We start from the raw sequence: 20074 nt of genomic DNA, 5'->3' as shown, positions 1-20074 counted from the left end.
GTTGGTGAAAATACAGATTTGTTGGAAAAAACTGTTCAAAACTGCTACTTTTAGTTTTTTGCGATACTTTTTTCTGGTAATATATTAAGGAACCCAAAAAAGTGGGTCTGTTGGACCACTCTATAAAATTAATACAATCTTGCCCTAAAAGTACTTCGCACTTTTAAAGACTTTTTATGTTCCCCATTTTTTGAATGGAATTTCCTCAATAACAATTAAAACCAAATAAAAGGAAACATATTTTTGGTTTGAAAAATTATGCTTATTACAGCCGTTTAAAAATTCAACACAAATTAATGGTTTCTTTAATTTAAGCCCGCTCAGCTGATTTGTTTTTATCGCAAGCAGCTATGTCGATCTTTTTGGAATCAAATCAACCACTTTATCGAATAAATGTGAATAAAATAATAAAATAATCGATATCGGGTGAGGAGGTTTACCTTAAAAAATCAATTTTTTAACGATAATTTAAAGAAAAAGCTTTTTTTAACCATGCGGCTTTAAAGAATATAAAAACATCACAGGTTTTGGGAATTTCTTATACAACACTGGTAACCAAACCTAAAAAAATATTAAAAAATTATTATATTAAAATTATATTCAAGTCTTTTCTTACAAATATTTAAAGATTTTACCGTTTTTATTAATAATCCATAAGAATATCAAAATCGATAGCACCCCACTGCCCAGCTGTTTTCATCGGTTGGCAACTCTGCGGCCAGTGATGCCGGGCTGCCTATCGAATACCGAGTGTGGACTATCGAGTGGGGGATTCTGCCGAAAAACCATGCTTTTCAGGGCTCAACTCCAGTCATTTGCTACTTTCCTCCGGTAGTTAATAGCCTGCATCCCTGCCACCAACAAAAACCGCCCACTGACAGCACTACCCACCTGGCGAAACACCGATAACCGCCATCACTGCCGCCAGAAGCCGCCCGCCAGACGCGGCCTGCCAGACGCCGCCCGTCGCCGGCCAATCAGCGCGGCGAGCGACTCGCATGTCGGCGCCCGTCGCCCGATAGACCGAAATCGGAGCCCGAAACCGAGGCGCTCGCCCGCCCGCCTGTGCTTAGTTTATCACCAGCCAGCAAACCTCTCAGTTCCAATCCGCTCAGTAGCCCCAGCTGCGAGCTCCACCACTTCCAGTGAGTCCAGGCGCCTTCTTAGCGGTAAAGCCCGAACACAAGCCGTGGGCACCAAACACCCACACACCCTCGCAAGTGGGGGCACTTTTTTGTTACTGTTTCCCGGTGTCAAAAACTCAGATCGCCTTTTTTCACGTTCCCTGTTCGAAGAAGAGGAAGAAGAACGAAGAGGAGAAGAGGAAAAAGTGCAAAAAGCCGCGGCGTGCTAAATTTGTATTGCGTGCAAAATTGCTAACAAAAAAGAAAAACAAGAGGCACGCACTGTTTTTTTTTCTCCTGCCACTGGCATTTTTTTTAAGTTCGAGACGAGTCTTGTTTCATTAGAACAATTTCGGTGACAGCTGTTGAACTCCAAGTGAAAAAATCGCGCGCAATCGGCGAGAATCAAAGGTAAGTAATAGAAAATAGATAAGTGGCGAACAAAAGGCGAAAATGCCGTGTGAATGTGAATGTTCTTGAATGCGGAATTCAAAATGCAACGTTGTGCAATTTTAATAGTGCGAACAGTTCCCATGGCGCAAAAGTATGTGGGAGAATACAGGGCATATGCCGTGTTTTTTCTTCTGTGTTTTTTTGGAGCTACGGTGAAATCAAGTTTTCGGGTTGACGTCATTTTAATTATGCATAGGAACGCAGGTAATGGGCGAAAATTTTGGCCAGCGGTTTCGGGTTTCGTTCGTTTCCGCTTCATTTTTCGCGAACTTTCCAGCTAATGATTGATCAGCTGTCGCGGGTTTCAGGTGCCTTGTTCCTAATTAGAGGAGAGTCCTGCATTGAAAATTCGCGGGTTTCCAATTGCAAACGGGAAATTCAATTACCCTGCGTGTGCACAGGCATGTGTGTGTGCGGGATGGCCAGCAAAAAGCGTTGCATACTTGCAGGTGCAGGACCCGGTCCATGTCCACTCTTCCCGTCTCCCTCTCTCGCCTCTCTCTTTTCGCTGTCAGCCTGTCATTTATAATTTCATTTCATGTCAGAGTCTGTGTGCCTGTGTGTGTGGCGACCCACCGGGAAAGTGAGAAGGTGGTTCTTTGTGTGCTGAAAATCCTGTTCCTTTTAGCAGAAAGTGTTGGAAATCCTGTTTCTTTCAGCAGGCGACGGTGTAGGGAAAATGTAAATTCCCTTGGAAAACCACATAGAAACCTCATTTCCCCCTTACTTTTTGTGTCACCCCCGTGTATTTTGAAACCAGAGACGGAAGAAATGTAAGGGGTGAATGAGGTTTTGTCCCTTCCGCTTGTATGGAGAAACCTCTTGAAAATATGTTATTTTCCAGAGGAATGTTCCCGCTGGGGAACACTGCACAGAATGAAAATAAAACAAGCACAGTTTCGCGCTTCTTCCCTTGCTCATAAATATACAACTTGTGCTCTCTTCCGCTTCCTGTCTTCCCTCTCCCTCTCGCCCTCTCTCTCTTTCTGCGCTTAACTGTCAATGCAGTTTTCTAATTGACTTCATCAGAAGAGCAGGAAGCTGTAGATGTAGCATCCATACACATACACACGTGCCGTCCCTCTCACTCCATTGCCTTTGGCCACCTGTCAACTCTCGGTTGTCTCCATCTCCCTCTTCCGCCTCCTTTACCGTTATGATTTGTCTGCCCTGCACTTTACTGTCAAACGTCAAAAACACGAACGAACCTGCTAAATCGAAACAAATTTGAAATTTCAGTCGTCGACAAATTGCTTCTGCTTGAGGGGAAAAGTCGTTCCAGGACTGAAAATAAGCGTACAAAAATATCGAGTTAATCGGAAATTAATCCCGTCCATCTGTTCCTGAAGGAAGGATCCGCTGAAATCGGAGAGGTAGCACATTGCAAGTTAAACTACCTCAGACTCTGTTTATCGTTTATAACACTTTTACCATATCTAAGAAAGTGAGTCTGATAATGGTTGTTAGTTGTGTAAATAAACAAGGGGTTTATCAGAAGTCAGATAGGCACTCGAAAAACGAGTTAGAGTAATCTAGAAAATTTAGAAATCTTAAAAAAATTATATTTTTTATTATTATTTTTAATATTCCTTCTAGGGAATACCGACTGTACTTGCAAATTTGTTTACCCAAAGGGGAGATATTTTTCGTTATTAGCTTGTGATGTCGGACTTTGCTGGTCGCTTTAACTTTGGTGTGTTGGCGTTGTCAGTAAATGAGCGGGAATATATTGGATAGTGCGAGTGTGTCAGTACAAAGAGCCGGGTAACCTAGCGACTAAATTTGGTTGCGGTTGCTTTACCACCTTGCCACCCACTCCACCCAGCACCTCCCACATTTTCCGCTCGCTGATTTTGAGGTTGCAATTGCAAAATACCAAGCGCACTTAGTGAGCTCTACACACTGGTATTTTGTGCTGTTTGCTTTGCTTTTCCTATGCTTTCCGCAACTAATAAGCAATGCCACTGCTCGCAAAAGTATGCTACGAAAAAAGAGCAATTGCAATGGGATATCGCTATGCATGTGTGTAAATGTGTGTGAGCCTTGAATTTGAATTAGTTGTTGTTGGTTTTTTCACAGCAGCGGCAGAAGCAGCCTCTCTGTCATGGCCATGCGTGTGTGGCTGTGTGAGAGAGCATCTGCTCAAGGCCATGTTGCATTGCACTGCCTGTGCTGCCATCTCGCTCGCTCTCGGCCATTTAAATGCACGCTGCATATGCATATTGCCTGTTAATTGCCATTGGTATGCGTGCGAATGCCTCTCCGACTGCGCCAGTGTGTGTGGTAATATGTCGTCCTGTGGCTCTGATATTTGATTTGTAATATTGCCGCTTGTATTGCTTGTGTTTCTTTAATTAAATTGCCAGGCTTGTGCTGTGGAAACTGTCCCGAAAAAGTATGCAATGCGCCTGCGTTAATAAATCGTACACAGATAGAATAAAGGGGGCTATAACTGCATCAAATATTTTAATCATTTTACTAAAATACTTATTGTTTCAAAAAGTATTGAATGAAAACTGGTACTTTCGCGATGGACTAATTACCAGATAGTAATATAATGAGTATTGCGAGGGTGTTAGGATAACAACTAAAATTTTAACTACTTGTTATATTAAAAAAAAATTTCAAAAAATGTCCCTATCTAATATCTATCAGTAGGAAGATCAAATATTAAATATTAAAATACTAAAAAACGTCTTGTAGGTAGGCTCGCACAATTATATGAAAATTGTATATAAGTATTGGATTTATTTTTCGGTGTATGTATGTGTGTGGGAGCTAACTTGATTAAAATCCGCTCTTTAATTGAAGAAAATGCTAATAATATTTCACGATGCGCTCGCCTCCCCTCAGTGGCGTTGCTCATCTCTCTCTTTCTCCCATCTCTCTCTCGTTACAGTTACAGAAGTCAAGCAGCTAAACAAAAAAAGCGCCATTTTCAAAACAATTGGATCCGAGTGAAGTTGTAAAGACAAGAACACAGAGTAAAAAAAATCAGCCAAAATGTCTGATCGCAAAGCAGTGATTAAAAATGCCGACATGAGCGAGGAGATGCAGCAGGATGCCGTCGATTGTGCGACACAGGCCCTCGAGAAGTACAACATTGAGAAGGTAAGCTAGAAAATATAATTTAAGATTTTTGGGGTCTATTATTAGTCTAGATTTAAGTTAGAATTTTTAGGACCTTTTTTCGTCCCAACCTTAAATGTAAAATAGGCTTTTAACTAATAATAATATTTTAAATGATTAATTAAGATTTTGTTGACATAAATAAAAGGCTTATCATCTCAATAAAATCAAAGATTTAATGGAATTTAATAGAATTTTCAAAGAATATTATTATTATTACGATAGCAAAACCTTCAGTGTTATTTGTTAAAATAAATCATTAGATTGGGTGTCAATAGATCTCATTCCAGTTATAAAAATAAACACATATAAATCGTGCCCCTTGTTTAGGGGATGAAAAAAGGGTTAGGAAAAGAGAATAGGCAGGGACAACAGGTGTTTTTTAGTGGGTGGCATTGGAACACCAAATCGTATTGCATTGAATGCTAGGGAAAATGCTGTAAAATGATTTTAAAATACCATATTAAGTTCACCTGTTCTGTTCTGTTGTTGGTCCACTAATTAATCAACAGAATATGCACAATTTTAGTTTGTACGGTTTCAATTTGACTCAAACAAACTTTGTAATTAAACAGAAATGATTAGGTGGCTTCTCCTTGGTTCGGAGTATTGTTTTACATGCAGAATTAATTAGATAAATACGGAACTCTCTCTCTCTGGCAAAACCGACGGAAATTAAAGGCTAGATTTTAGTGTTTTGCAAACAAGGTTATTAGAAATAAGAGTCGGGCAGCAGGCAGGATTATTATTTCGGACAAAATCTGTAATTAAATTGGATTTACTCGCACAAGCGAGCAAACACACAAACACACACACACATGCGTACAATTTGCTTTTCCAGGAGTTTTCCCTCGGTTCGGACATTGTTGCATCTCTCGGGCAGTAGAAACATAAAACCCATAACAACCGCCCACTCTCTCTGTAAACTTGTGGTTTGAACTGCGTTTGGCAATTTCACAATTTTGCGGTGCAGCCTTTGGGTTTTTCCCGCACACTTCCGTTCAATCCCAACGCCGCCTCGCCCACTTTTCCATTTCCCCTTCCACTTGCATTTCCACCATCGGCGTCCTACGCCCGCAGAACTGCGTCGCAGTTTTCCTTTTTGCCTGGCTGGCTCACTCCGGGGTGGAAAACTCCTTTCGCAAACAATGTGCAATATTTGCCTGCATTTTCCCGGAATTTTTGTAATTTTATCACCCTTAACCTTTGCCCTTATCATCATTCAGCTGCATTTTCTGGCAAAGGCCAAAGCTTTTCCATTAACGGTTTATAATTTGGAAAACAAATTTTTTCCATTATTAGGGATTAAAATATATATAAATAGTTCAATTAAATGTAAATGTAATACTGCAAAAAGTATTAAAATTTTTAAAAGGAAAACCATGCGATTCTGAGCGGTAATTTTCCGTGTCGTCTAACCTTCGGTGAAAGTAGTAAAGTAGCCCTGACTTAAAGAGATTTTCCCAGAGGATGTGGGAGGTGAGAAGTGGTGGTGTGGAAAATCGGCGGAGGACTGACCATCATTAACAATGTCCAATGTTGGGGCGAAACAACAACTAAAATAAGCTCTTGATTTAGTCGGCTGCGAATGCAAAGAACAACAGTAACAATAACAATAACAAAGCGAAAAAAAAGAAAAGAAGACAAACAAAATCAGCCAGCAATGTCAACAAAGTCGAAGAAATTGAATAATCAATAGATGTACGGGGGGGCATTGGATTGCGATTGAAGGAGAACTGCCAGGCACACACACTACTTACGTACACAGGAGAAAATGCATTGGGGGCAAAAAAAAACATATGTATAACCGTACAAAAAAGTCTAGAACTAGTTTAAAAAGGAATTAGTTTTAAGTTATTAGATTAAATATTTATTAAGTACAAAATATGACAAAACATATAATTTAAAATTACTGTAAAAGTTAAAACAAATTGTTCTAAATGTATGAATTTAATCACTTTTGGTTTAAACACATATTGTTGCATACTTTTTGACACCTATTTTTTTTTACTTTTAAAGTGATTTTAAAAAGCAATATAATTCAACAGTATTTTTTTTGTTTTGCGTGTATGCGCTGGTCAAAGTGCGGACCCTGACTGAGGTCAGTGAAAAATATGGCTGGCGGAAAGTGGGCGGGAAAGGAAGGAAAGGCCGAAGGAGGAAAAGCGGGTGGGTGGGAAAGAAAGCTGCGGGGGATTGCCATCAACTAGCGGGCCTTTGTCAATGCCAATGGCAGAAGACAACACACTGAGACTGCGACTGAGACTGTGAGACTGAGACTGAGACTGCGATTCTGAGACGCAGGGAAAATGAAAATGGAAAATGAGATGATGGGAAAAGCAAAGCGCGCGCGGGCCTTGAAAGCAAAGCAAAGCAAAGTAAACTTGAAATCACAGCGGAAGTGGATAAAAGGCTAGGGGAAAATTGGAAATACGGCGGAGTGGGGAAAACCCAGAGAGAAAGATTTTGCTAATTGAGCAGTAAAAGAGAAATGTGCGTATACAGTGGATATTAACTAAAAAACACTAGGGTTTCCTAGAACAAAATGTTCACAAGAAGAACTTGCTTTGAGCTATTTTCAAAAATGTTATTAAAATATTATTATTATTATCATATCTAAATCATATTAAATCAAATAAAAATTAAAAATGTCAAGATTAATATTTCATATCTAGTTGTGAAGTTTATTTGTTTTTGATGAAAATGATAAAAATGATTTTTTTTTTTTGGAAATGTTGGGGTATAATGGTATTACACTGTATTCCAGGATCCCTGGCCCCTAAAAGTATGCCACACATTTTGCTTTTACTCGCACACTCTTCCTGAATGTTTGTCATTGTGGTGAGAGGGGTATGGAAAATATCGGGAGACTTTTGGGGGAGGCGGGTGGCATGTAACGCCCACATCCAATGCAAAAACACCTGAACCACCCATTTCGAGCCTACCTCTTGTTGCTATAAATAAAATATATGCCGCACGATTGATTGCCTTTTTGTCTTTACTCTTCCTTTCTCTGTCTCTCCCGCTTCCCCTTCCTCTTCCTCTTCCCCCTGCTTATTGCATAATAATAAGTTGGCCATTATTTCTCACTGTGTGTGTGTGTTTTTTGTAGGTAATTAAATATGGATTTTTGTTTTTTTTTTTGGTTTTGGTTAGCTGTGAGGCAAAAACAGAAATTTAATTGCTTAGATGAAAATTGAAAAATTGCCGCCGTCTAATGGAAAAAAATGAATAATAAAAATAGAATAAAATTGTGGAGGGGTGGAAAAAGCAAAAGAAAGCGAACTTTAACCTTTAGAAGATGCTGCGGGCCATTTTGGGATTGTTTTGATTGGATTAGAATGCAAGCTTGTTTTGCCAATAGTTTCGATATTCGAATCAATAAATGACCTGGTAAATTCTTTAGGTTTTCCCTATTTCCTGGCTGATTATAAGTTCAAAATTCCAATCAGAGCGACACAAAAGCGAAAAGGGGGGCAAAAAACAATTTTTGGTATCCATTAGATACGCAACTAATACTACTGAAAAGAGTGGTGGGGTGGTGGTGGGGTACAGGTCACCCCCTGGGGGCACACAAGGGTTAAGCTCGACCCACTTGGTGTGTTGTACCTTGTGTATATATTTTTAGGGGCGCGCAACCTTTCAACCAGCTTAAATCGTATCCATAGGCATTATGTTGCCCCCAGTATTTCTATGTATTTTTGTATCTGTATGTGTGTGTGTGTGTGTGCACGCCTGTCTGTGTGAGCCGCGATTTAAAGGCAAAGCCCTAAATAAGCCAACAAGAGGGCCAAAAAATAAAATGGAAGAGGGAAAAAAGCAGCAGCAGCAGCAGAATATAAATTTCCAATTCAATTATTTTTTGGCTTTAAGTTTTTGTTTTTTTTTATAAATTCAATTAGTTTTGAAAACAGTTTCAAATGGAAATTAATTGCTTTTACAATTTTTTAGTTAAATTAAGGTTTATTCTATTAGCCGATACAATTCAAAGTGGAAGTAGAAATGTAGTGTTTTAAAATATGTCTGATAGTTTACTTAACTCGGTAGTATTTTATAAAAAGGGAGACAATGAGAAAGATAAAGTAATGATTATACGAGCGTTGAAAATAAGACAACTTTGATGGAAGGCTAGTGTTTAAAAATGGGAAAATTTGGTAATGACACTCGGATAAATGAATTTAATTAGTTTTTCCTTGCGTTTTGTTTGCATTTCAATGGCTCTATACGCTGTTAAAATGCTTTCAATATAATATCCTTTTTTTCTCGATAGTTTTCTTGTGTCGCACAAAAGGCAGAACCCTGTGAGCAAACAAACAATATAAAAAACAAACTGATATTAAAACGAGGAGACAAACATTTTTGCATTCAATCGCTGCGGGAAGTTTATGCATTTTTATTATTATTTTTTATGGCGTTTATTTGTGATTTTTTGCGTGGCCAAAAATGTTTAATCAATATGCGGGCAGCAGACGAATATTTGTATGTAAATATATAGAGTGTGTGTGTGTGTCTGTATGTGTAAAAAGCATACACACATGCACATGCATTCATTTTTATTGACACACATTCATCGAATGCGGAGTTTTTCCGTTTTCCGTTTGCCGCCTGCCTCCTGCCGTTTTTATCCATTCCTTCAAACGTGTCCTGGCATATTTGTTGGGGCTCAGAATCCTGGGGATATTTTCCAGGTGTGGTCTAAATGGACTGGGAATTATCCTGTTGTTTCTTGCATAAATTAAATGAAGTGTTTTTAGTTTTTCCCCTTTGTTTTCTTTTCGAGTAGTTGCAGTCTTTGATTTAAGCGCACTTTAAAGGTGGAAAGAAAAGTTTATTTTGGTATAGAGAGTGAAAAAATGGAAAATAATTCCTTATCACATAATTACTAAGCCCTATAGAGTTAACCTTTACCAGAAACCTCTTCATTCCCAAATAAATAAATACAAATACGAATTCCCTTTATGTCAATCAAATGTTAAGAAATTCCTTTATTATTTCGAAGGCAGCTCGCAATCACTTCTGACAAATTGTGTGAGTTACCTTTCCTAAAAGCATTGCAAATTATATGACCAAAATTGCAATGTCGATTTCATTAGGCTACATATGTTATAATATATATATGATATATATATATATATAGAGTGGCACAAACAAGAACAACCCACTTGATGGTAACACCCACCGACTTTTAACCCCCTGTTGCCACTTTAATGTATGTGTGTGTGTGTGTCAGAATGTTCATTTTGTACTTTTTGGCGTTGCCAAAACAAAATTCCATGGCATTGCTAGGGGGCGGTTGCAAAAGCGGCCTCACCCCAAACCAAATTGAATATAAAACAATCAACTTTATATTGTCGTCTGACACGACACGAAAATATACACGCAATAGGCTGAAAACAAAAAAAGTAAATGGAAAATGGAAAACAAAGCATGTCTAAAAGAAAGGCCCAAAAGGAAACTCCATAGAAAATAAAGAACGGCTGGAATGACTTAATGATCGCTAAAGGATTCCTTTACAGTCGAGCTTCTATAGAAAAAACATCTATAACCCAAAAAAAAAGATTTAAAAAAATTGGTTTTATAAGATTGTAAAATCATGCAACAAGTTTCTCCATTTAAGATGGTAATAATATATATATTTTTTTAAAAAAGTTCTTATAAATCTGTGATTTATAATGGTACCAATCTTTCAAATTACCAGTATGTTATTACTTTCTACTAAAGTATAACAAAGTATAGAATGATATTGATTTAATACTAATATTAAAGTAAATATTAAATAATAGTGGCGTTTAACTTACCCAAGTATGACTGTATAATACGACAATGATGACGACAACTTTGATTGAAGGATGGCCAAAAAAAAGAAGGATAATGGCACTCAACTAAATCAGCTTTATATTGTTTTTCCTTTCTTGTTTTGTTTTAATCTATTTTTTTTAGTTTTCTTTGAGGCTCTCTCCTTTCTTCGCTTGTCCTGTTTGTTTTATTATTGGCTCGTTATTTTCTCAGTTTTTGTTTTGAGGTTACCGGGTTAAGTTTATGACTTTGCACGCATTCCCCTGCAATAACGGTGGACCCACCTGCGCTAAGCCCCCCAATCCCATCCCCGTTTTTTGACCCCCCCACCCATGACTAAATGAAATCAACTCCAAGTGTGGCGCCCAAAAGTATGGCAAAAGCAAAACTTTCAGATTGCCTGAACTTTCGGAGCAGAACAATTTTATTTTTCCCATTCTGTTCTTTTTTTTCTGCTTTTATTAAGCTAAACATTCCCCATCTGCTTTTTGCATTCTTTGCGTTTTTGCCACAGATGTTGGAAAACATGATAATTGGACAAGAATATAATAGTGGCAAAGGAAATTTAGTTAATTTTGTATGGTTAAAATAGAAATATTTGTATTTTATAATGATGAACCCCCTTAAAATATATTTATTTCGTGTTTAGTTTGAAAGATCCTTTTTTGGGCTCCCCAAACTAGGCTATATATTCCGGCGAAGGTTATGTTTCATATTTATCTGACCTCCATTGTGTTTTCACTACAAATATATATATATAGAAATCTTTATAGAGATATGCGGGTTGTGTTGGCTGCTGCGTGTGCCTGCGAATGTGTGTGTCTGTTGGCGTAACCCTGGATTTAGCCGCCAAAACGACTGACAATGACCTTTGACATTTGTCACACTAAACTGCATGGCTTTCCAACGAGGAACAAACGCAGTGCTTCTAGTATTTTATACTCTATGCCCTATACCCCACATTTTGCAACGTTTTAGCACTTGATTTTGAGCCTTTTTTCACCCCTTCTTTGGTTCTGTTTACCCTGTTCAACCCTTTCTTACCCACTTCTGCCTAATTTTCCCCATCTTGGCCACATTCACTTTGCGGTTTCTTTAGTGCCAACATGCATAATACATAATTAGCCTTTGCCTCAAGAACTGGCCTTTAATTTCCAGCAAATTGCTTAATGCGAATAACAACAACAATCATAACTAACTCATTAGCACAAAAACTTTTACCCCAAAACAACACACACACTACTCCGTTCTCCGTTTTTGAGGTCACATTTTGGGTTACCCCAGTGACAGACCCCCTGGAAAATTGTGGGTTGGGTGGGGGAGTTGGGAGGTCTGGGTGGAAAATGAGTTTTTCGTTTGCCATTTTATTGAGTTTGCCGTTTGCCGCTCGCTTGCCGCTAATTTCGAAACAGTTAGCAGCCACTTAGGCATTTGTTTTCGCCTGTTTTGACTTGCTTATTGCTTATGGGCACTTTTTTGCTCGCCTCCCAGTTGAGTTCTCTTCTTGCGATTGCATTTTTGACAGCTTTATGGAATGTGGCGTTAACTTGTTCGACAATTGGCAGCTGCACAGGGGAAAAGTGTGCTTAGATACTCTGCGAAATTGAATTCCTCTTCAATATTGGATGGGAAAGTTGGGAAAAAAAGGGAATTTAATAATTGAAATCAATTGAAAAGTATTAACAACAACTAATGTGCACTTTCGTTTTGCAATTTCAGGACATTGCGGCCTACATCAAGAAGGAGTTCGACAAAAAATACAATCCCACATGGCATTGCATTGTGGGCCGCAACTTTGGATCGTATGTCACCCACGAGACGCGCCACTTCATCTATTTCTATTTGGGCCAGGTGGCCATTTTATTGTTTAAGAGCGGTTAAAGTATTGTCGAGTCGGATGAAGTGGTGGTGAGGAGGCTGATGGAGATGCAGCAGCAGCAGCAGCAGCAGCAGTCGCATTTCGGGGCATCAGAGGACGAGGATCTAGAGCAGAAACAGCAACAACCACATAACCAACAACAACAGCAAACAACACAGCACCAACAAAAACAAGAACAACCACAACAAGAACATCTCAAGGATGCGGAAATGATGACCGATAAGCCAGAAGAGGAGCTGAAAGAAAAAGACCAACAACACACGGAAGATTCGGATATGGAACTAACTGACGATCAAGATGTAGACGAAACTGAAACGGATTTGGATGGGGAGAATGACCAGGAAGCAGAAGGTGGCGGCGGCAGCGGCGACGAGGATGAGGATGAGGATGGCACCATCGTAGAAGACAGCGATGCCACCAGCTGCAGTAGTTGTCGTCGCGCCGAACTGGAGGAAAATCAGGAGGATCAGGAGCCACCACCAACTGCTTCCCCCCAAAAACATAAAGATGATGTCAACTAGATCCGTAGACGATATCTTTCGATTCCCTCCCCTCAAATAAAGAAGATACGCGCACGCACCATTTTAGCTTGTCTATCGAATGCAAGAAATACCTATTTGTTGGTGGTATTCCTTACATCATTATATGCCGCTCTGGAAAACTCGAAAGGCGGCGAAAATCATAAAAAAAGAGCGATTATTATGTCCACACAATTATACACTCGAAGAAAAGAAATTGTAGACAAGCATGAACCAACGCTGTTTAGTTTTGAAATCACCATTTCCCCATCCCAAACCTTTAAGAATTGGTCATTTGGATTGCATTCGCGCCCCATGATTCTAACTTCTGTTGAAATTTCTCATTTTTCTTTCTTTAATTTTTTTTTTTTTTGGCTACAAATGTATGATGTGCTGGCGCTTTGTTTGGCCTTATAATTTATTTATAAAACCTGCAAATGCGTAATTAAACAATTGTTAACTAGAAATTAACCAAAAACCATGTGTTGTATTTATTTGTATAGTTTTTATGATTTTATTTCAAATTCGTTGGAGCTCAGCAGAGGCAAGAACCACACACACACACACACACACGTACACATAGCACAGGCAACAACCACCACTACAACCGAACGAGCAAAGTAAGAAAAGAATTAAAAAAGAAAATTGTAAGGAAAACTCACATATTTTTCTGTCCGATGGATTATTTATGTGTATTGAACTCTCCTCTCAACACTTGTAAACGGAAACCAAGCAGAAAAAATAAGAAAAAAATAGTATAATGTGAAATTTGCATACACACCATGCACACACACACACTAACACGCTCACAGACACTCTCTGCACACCTAATAGATACACAGAGAAAAATATCATGAATTTGGCATATGCTTTCCCCATTCAAATTGTATTTTTCTTACCATATTCTGTATTTTGGAAGATATAATATTTTTTAATTATTAAAAAATTACGAAATGACGCTTTTTAGCTTTTAAATATTTCAAATATTTTCTTGTTTCCAAATTAATATTTGTTATAACTCAATAGGTGCTTCTATTATATGGAAATTACTTTAAAATTTGTTTTAAAACAAATTATTTTTTTCAGGATAGGAACAAATTGGAAATAAATTAGATATGATAAACAGAGAATTTTTTTTTCCTGATAAGTTAAGGTTTTTAATAAGAGATTATTTTAAAATGATTAACTTCTTTTTCGTTGTGTGTACTTAAGCAATGTTTTATTCATTGCTTACGTGTAAAGCAAATCGCCCCAAAAGGCCTCCTTTTTTCGCCGATTTACTCCTTTCTATCCGTTATTTTCTAGCCAAATCTCCTTTTTGCTTTCCCTGGACTTTTCCAAGAACAATATGAAACAAGAAAATACAACAAATTACAAGCAAATCGAATATTATGTGTGTATGTGTATATGTTTGTGGAGAATTTTATGGAGAGTTTTTTTGGGCGGCGCAGCAAAGTATGCAACAAAAATTTTTGTAGAAACTGCAAGCAGCAATATAACAAATAAAAATGCCAAAAAAAAAGCGGAGAAAGCCGAAAGAAAATGCAAATGCAAAGAAAGCAAAAACAAAAGACAAAAACCAAGAATAAGAACAACCGAAGGAAAATATATTTATCATCTTGTCGTTTATATAAATGTGTGCTATGTGTTTCTTCGAGTCGGACTTATGTTATGCAGATAAACAGAAGAACAAACAGTAAGGATTTAAAATAAATGAAATTTAAAGGAATGAAAGCGAACAGTAATAAGAAACGTGGAAACCAAAAATAAATATATATATTCATGCAAGAAATACAAAATAAAGTAAACATTGGTGTAAAATAAGCAAGAACTTAAGTAAAACCTACTAAAAAACAAAAATTGAAGCTTAATACGTAATTTCCTAACAACAACAAACACAACAACAGAAGACATTTACATATGCAGCACTCACATACACACACACTCGCAAACGAAAGGACACGGACGTCCATTTACCGTTACTTTTCACACACACACACACACACAGCACCTCTCTCTCTTTCCCCTTTTGGCTATTGCGTTTTAGATTATTATTGCTCAGCACGTTTTTGCGTAGACCACACAAAACTATTTATGCTAACGGTAAGATACGACCTCCTCTCTCTCACCCACACTCACAAAAACACACAACACTCACAAAAACAAAAAGAAGAAGACGAGAAAAGCGTAATTTTTTTTCCAAAAAAATCGGAATGGCGAATTTCTAACGGGAAAGAAAACACAAGAAACACACACGATAACTTCTAATAAGTGTTTATATATACAAATATATATATATGTATACATATAAAAAAAGGATAAAAGAGCATAATTTTTTGTCATAATGCAAAATATTTGTGTGAGAAACCAATTTTTGATGTAACGGAAAACCGAAAACCAGAAAAACGCGCGATAAAATTAACGGTAAAAGGGCAAAAGAGAAAAGAAAGTGAAAAATTAATTTGTTTCCTTAGTTTTTCCCAATCGATTGATCCATTTCCTCATTTTCCGTTAGTAACTTCAAAAACTCAAATATTTTAGCTGCCATTTCTGAATACAAAAAAAAAAAACCAAAAACCAAAAAAAAAACCGAGAAACTAACAAATATAAAAACTAGTTTAAAAACTTAGTTCGTAAACCTTTTATTTCGTTTAATCTGTTAAATTCTACTTTGTCTATTTCTATTTAACTGGTTTTTTGTGCAAGAAACAAACATTACTTAAGTTTTTGTAAGAGATTAGTAAATTATGTGTGTTGAGGGCGATATAAGGCAGAATTAGCGACTGCGATCGCGAACGCGGATTTATGGAGGCAATTTCAAGTAACAATACGAGTAAGAAATGAGAAAGCAAGCAAAAACCAAATGAGATCTTCAATGTGAAATAAAAGTACTTCTTTGAAACCAGGGGTGCGTATTACTTGGCTTTTTCTTGGGCGGGAAAAGATTTTAAATGTGGCTCTGAAATTTATCACTCGTACGCAGTGTTGTCTTTGATTAAAAAGTTATTTCAGTTTAGGTGGCGCAGATTTAAGTCATACATTTCTTTCATTGCTCCCCTTTTTTAAACCAATTGTTCAACTGAAATTCAAAACTTGACAAAATACCAACTGTCATACGTGTCGTATGAGTAATTTTTCAAGGAATCTTCAGGACCTTTTCTTTCAACCTTGTTTCAATTAAACTTGAATCAATCGATAGGTGTGTGTACGTGCTATGACTTAGCGAGGACACCCTCCGCAGTTAGGGATATAGAAACGTCGATAGCCGTAGAATCGATGTTTCTCCACCCCCAATATACTAGTATTTTTCGCACGGTCCCACCAATCGGCAAATCGGTATTTTTCCTCGACCGCTCTACGGTTTCTATAGTTGTGCAATATAGTAGTTGATAAACTAATCTTGCTACCTTTTTTTTGCGATTGTTTAACTTACAACGACGCGCGGCGGTGCGACTGAAACACCCGATATATAGCGTGCGATTACAGATCCGGATAGTCCGCATATAGGAGCCCCCATTCAGAACCGATTTTAGTCAGTCGAACGAGAAAAACACAGCGAAAATGTTGCGTACTCTGTCGCGCGTTAGCGAATTGCCCATTATTGTTAAGCAACTGCAAAAAGTACGTAATCCAAAACCCGCTTGGCACCCACTAACTTTCTTAATTGTTATCACTTATCACTAAAATCTAAAAAAAATAAAAAACCCACATTGCAAAATGAAAACACTAAAAGCGTTGCCATAACAACAACAACAACAGCGGATGGCGGATATATAGCAACAACAACAACAACAACGAAATCATCGGGAATGGGAGATATTCATCGTCGTTTTTCGGTTTATTCCAGAATGCGGCCCAAGCAGGTGTCTCAAAGACCAATAACTATGCCACGGAGGCCACCATTCAAGTGAATCGGGTAAATATACTATAGTGAATAGGTAGTATAGCTGAGAAGCCGAAAAAAAGGGGGATTACATAATGCGCTTTCTGCCAGATAGCAACGGTTAATGGGGGATCTGTCAGTATGTGTGTGTGTGTGTGTAAATGTGCAGGGTTGCATTTGCGTGCTTCCATTTTGCCGGTCAATATGTTCATTTTCAAATGACAAGGTCACGAAGTAATTCGTAGCTTTCCGTCTCCCACGCTCTTCATCGCCGTCTGCGCTTTGCGTGGCCGCCGCGTGACTGTTCACGCACTATAAAACATATAGCCTTATCAGCCTCAGCCGATCCCCCGATTTTCCGCCTCTCTCTGTCCGTCTGCCTGCCTCTCTGTTTACGTCGATTCTCACGCCATAAATTAGCCTAGCCCGCCATCAAGTGCCATAAAACCGAATTGGCCAGAAATCTAAGCTGGGGTAATTTTACGGATGCCGTACTTCCGAAAACACCTGACTTTAATCGGGATTTTAATACTAGATTTTCATATCAGAATAAAAATTTACAAAAAAATAGGAAATATGTCTGACCTGTTATCATATCATTACTTATCTTACTTCCTTGGGGCGTTACAAAAAATGACATCTTATGAAATGAAATCGGATGCCGTATATCCGAAAACCCCTGACTTTTTTTTTGAGATTTTAATACTTAATAATTTCATATTACAATAAAAATCTAAAATAAAAATAGGAAATTGTTCTGAAGTACTATCATATCATTACAGATCTAAGTTTCTTAAGGCTTCAAAAGAAGGAAATCTTATAGAATATCATGATTTCATTTTATTTATTATTTTAATATATTGCAAAGGAAGAACGATCTTAAAGTTATCTTAAAAATTACTCATACGACACGTATGCCACTTAAAACTCTACTTGAGACTAGTGCATATTTTATTTTATTTTTAAAATTAAATAATATATAAATTGAATTAGGAAATAAAAACTAGTCAGAGGCACCTTTGTAATGAAAATTATGATATTTTATCAAAGGCAACTGTGCGTATGAGTGATTAATTTTAAACCCAATTCTTTAGAAAATATTTTTTTTAAACATTGGTTTTTTTGTAAGAATAAGAATATTACCAAAATGTACAAAAAAAACCCAATAAATAGCAGATATAAGTCTAAAATCACCTTACTATAATATGCTTTCCCATTTCGCAGCCCTTCAAGCTGCACCGCCTGGACGAGGGACCCGCCACGGAAGTCAAACTGACCAAGGACCAGGCCCTCAAGTACTACACACAGATGCAGACGATCCGTCGCCTGGAGACGGCCGCCGGCAATCTGTACAAGGAGAAGATCATCCGTGGCTTCTGTCACCTGTATTCCGGCCAGGAGGCCTGTGCCGTCGGCATGAAGGCGGCCATGCGGGATGTGGATAACATCATCTCGGCATACCGCGTGCACGGATGGACCTACCTGATGGGCGTCTCGCCGAGCGGCGTTCTGGCCGAGCTGACGGGCGTTCAGGGCGGCTGTGCCCGCGGCAAGGGTGGCTCCATGCACATGTACGCGCCGAATTTCTACGGCGGCAACGGCATCGTGGGCGCCCAGGTTCCTTTGGGCGCTGGCGTTGGCCTGGCCTGCAAGTACAAGGGCAACGGCGGCATGTGCCTGGCCCTCTACGGCGACGGTGCCGCCAACCAGGGACAGGTGTTCGAGGCCTACAACATGGCCTACCTGTGGAAGCTGCCTGTGATTTTCGTCTGCGAGAACAACAACTACGGTGAGTGAGAAATATTGAAGAAGAATAGGAAAAGTTCTTAACTAAACTTCGAAATCTTCAATAGGAATGGGCACCAGCTCGGAGCGTGCGTCGTGCAACACGGACTACTATACCCGCGGCGACGCCTTGCCCGGCATCTGGGTGGACGGCATGGACGTGCTGGCCGTGCGCAGTGCTACCGAGTTCGCCATCAACTATGTGAACACCCACGGACCTTTGGTGCTCGAGACGAACACATACCGCTACTCCGGCCACTCGATGTCGGATCCGGGCACATCGTACCGCACGCGCGAGGAGATCCAAGAGGTGCGCCAGAAGCGCGACCCCATCACCTCCTTCAAGGAGCTGTGCATCGAGCTGGGCCTGATCACCACCGATGAAGTCAAGGTGGGTAATTGAAGTCCTTTTTCCTGGAAGAGATTAAATACTATCCCTGTTTATAGGCCATCGATCTGAAGGTGCGCAAGGAGGTCGACGAGGCCACCGCCTTCGCCAAGTCCGATGCCGAACTGGGCGTCAGCCACCTCTGGACGGACGTCTACTCCAACAACCTGGAGCCCAAGCTGCGCGGCACCATCGCCTACGACATCGATCACATCCAGGAGCGCAAGGGCGTCAATCACTAAGTCAGTCGGGCTAACGAATCTGATTCGGGAACTCACAAGACACACAAATCGAAGAAAACAAATAGGACGACACCAAACTAACAGCAATCACAGACAGACACGAAGACACAACTCAGACACTTAGACACAAGCGAAATCTCTAGCTCTTAAGCCGAATGTTGAATGATGAGAACCCCGTAGACCGGAAGACCCGAAGACCCGAAGGACCCACAAAAAGAAGCTTAGCTAATCGGAGCACTCCAACCACATCGTAGCGCACCACATTACTCTGGGGAACTGCATTGGATATTATTATATTGCGAACGTGTTCAATATGGATAAAGCGAAGTGTAAATTGTTGAAAATATACATACCTAGAAAAATTAAACAAATATGTGTAGTTGTAATTGTAATTTTCGAACTAAAAGTAGCTGAAACTGACAGCGGTGATCGTGAAATCTTTTAGATAATATTTCATTCAAATTATTTTGGTTCGTTTAAAGACTTCATATAGGTAATATTTGTTTGGCACTTTTTTAGAATCTGCAAATGCATTATTTTGAAGAACTTTACTGTATAGCCAGTTAAACAATTCGGAGCTTTATCAGGTATAACATTTCGTACTTTTACGACGTTATTAATACCAAGTGAAGATATTAAAAACCATGTTGGATATTCCTCCACACAACAAAAAACATGTTAGGATCGATTTGATATTCATAGTATTTCACAGAAGAGAGCGAGATAGCGCCTTAAATTAATACGGGTAAGAGCGAGACAGCAATTGTTACTGGATTTCATTAAATTGATCATCATATCGTATTATTTTTTTGGGTGTAGGGGCTTTAAAAAACGCTCGATTTAAGTACCAACTAAAAGTGGAAGTCACTGAAGAGGA

At 38.8% G+C, this 20074-nt stretch overlaps 2 protein-coding genes across 3 annotated transcripts; both read left to right on the top strand.

Annotated features, from left to right (window-relative positions):
- The first annotated feature begins 2827 nt into the window (after positions 1–2827).
- ctp (cut up) lies at positions 2828–15801 on the top strand. Its single transcript, XM_017137882.3, is given in 3 exon segments — positions 2828–2950; positions 4477–4688; positions 12222–15801. Coding segments are annotated over 2 exon segments (789 nt in total). The 5' UTR covers positions 2828–2950; positions 4477–4580; the 3' UTR covers positions 12903–15801.
- A 428-nt stretch (positions 15802–16229) lies between these two features.
- Positions 16230–19568, top strand: Pdha (Pyruvate dehydrogenase E1 alpha subunit). 2 transcript variants are annotated; one of them, XM_017137877.3, is made up of 5 exons: positions 16230–16520; positions 16633–16815; positions 18007–18571; positions 18636–18958; positions 19015–19568. In XM_017137877.3, exons 1-5 carry the CDS (start codon positions 16461–16463, stop codon positions 19195–19197), a joined length of 1314 nt encoding a protein of 437 aa, XP_016993366.2. In that variant the 5' UTR covers positions 16230–16460; the 3' UTR covers positions 19198–19568. The 2 variants fall into 2 exon arrangements, with proteins under 2 accessions (XP_016993366.2, XP_016993368.1); XM_017137879.3 differs by having other exon boundaries at positions 16233–16520; positions 16747–16815.
- The last annotated feature ends 506 nt before the right edge of the window (positions 19569–20074 follow it).

The sequence above is a fragment of the Drosophila takahashii genome, chromosome X (assembly GCF_030179915.1).
Source record: "Drosophila takahashii strain IR98-3 E-12201 chromosome X, DtakHiC1v2, whole genome shotgun sequence".
NCBI classification, from domain to species: Eukaryota; Metazoa; Arthropoda; class Insecta; order Diptera; family Drosophilidae; genus Drosophila; species Drosophila takahashii.
Note: the sequence above shows the minus strand (reverse complement) of the source record. Positions and strands in the feature narration are given on the sequence as shown.

What these genes read in the sequence shown, in the direction of transcription:
- Pdha (XM_017137877.3), top strand. Translation starts at nt 16,461, where the DNA reads ATGTTGCGTACTCTGTCGCGCGTTAGCGAATTGCCCATTATTGTTAAG. An exon ending in TTGTTAAGCAACTGCAAAAA is followed by an intron (nt 16,521 to 16,632) that starts GTACGTAATCCA and finishes AAACACTAAAAG; the next exon opens with CGTTGCCATAACAACAACAA. An exon ending in TCACCACCGATGAAGTCAAG is followed by an intron (nt 18,959 to 19,014) that starts GTGGGTAATTGA and finishes CCCTGTTTATAG; the next exon opens with GCCATCGATCTGAAGGTGCG.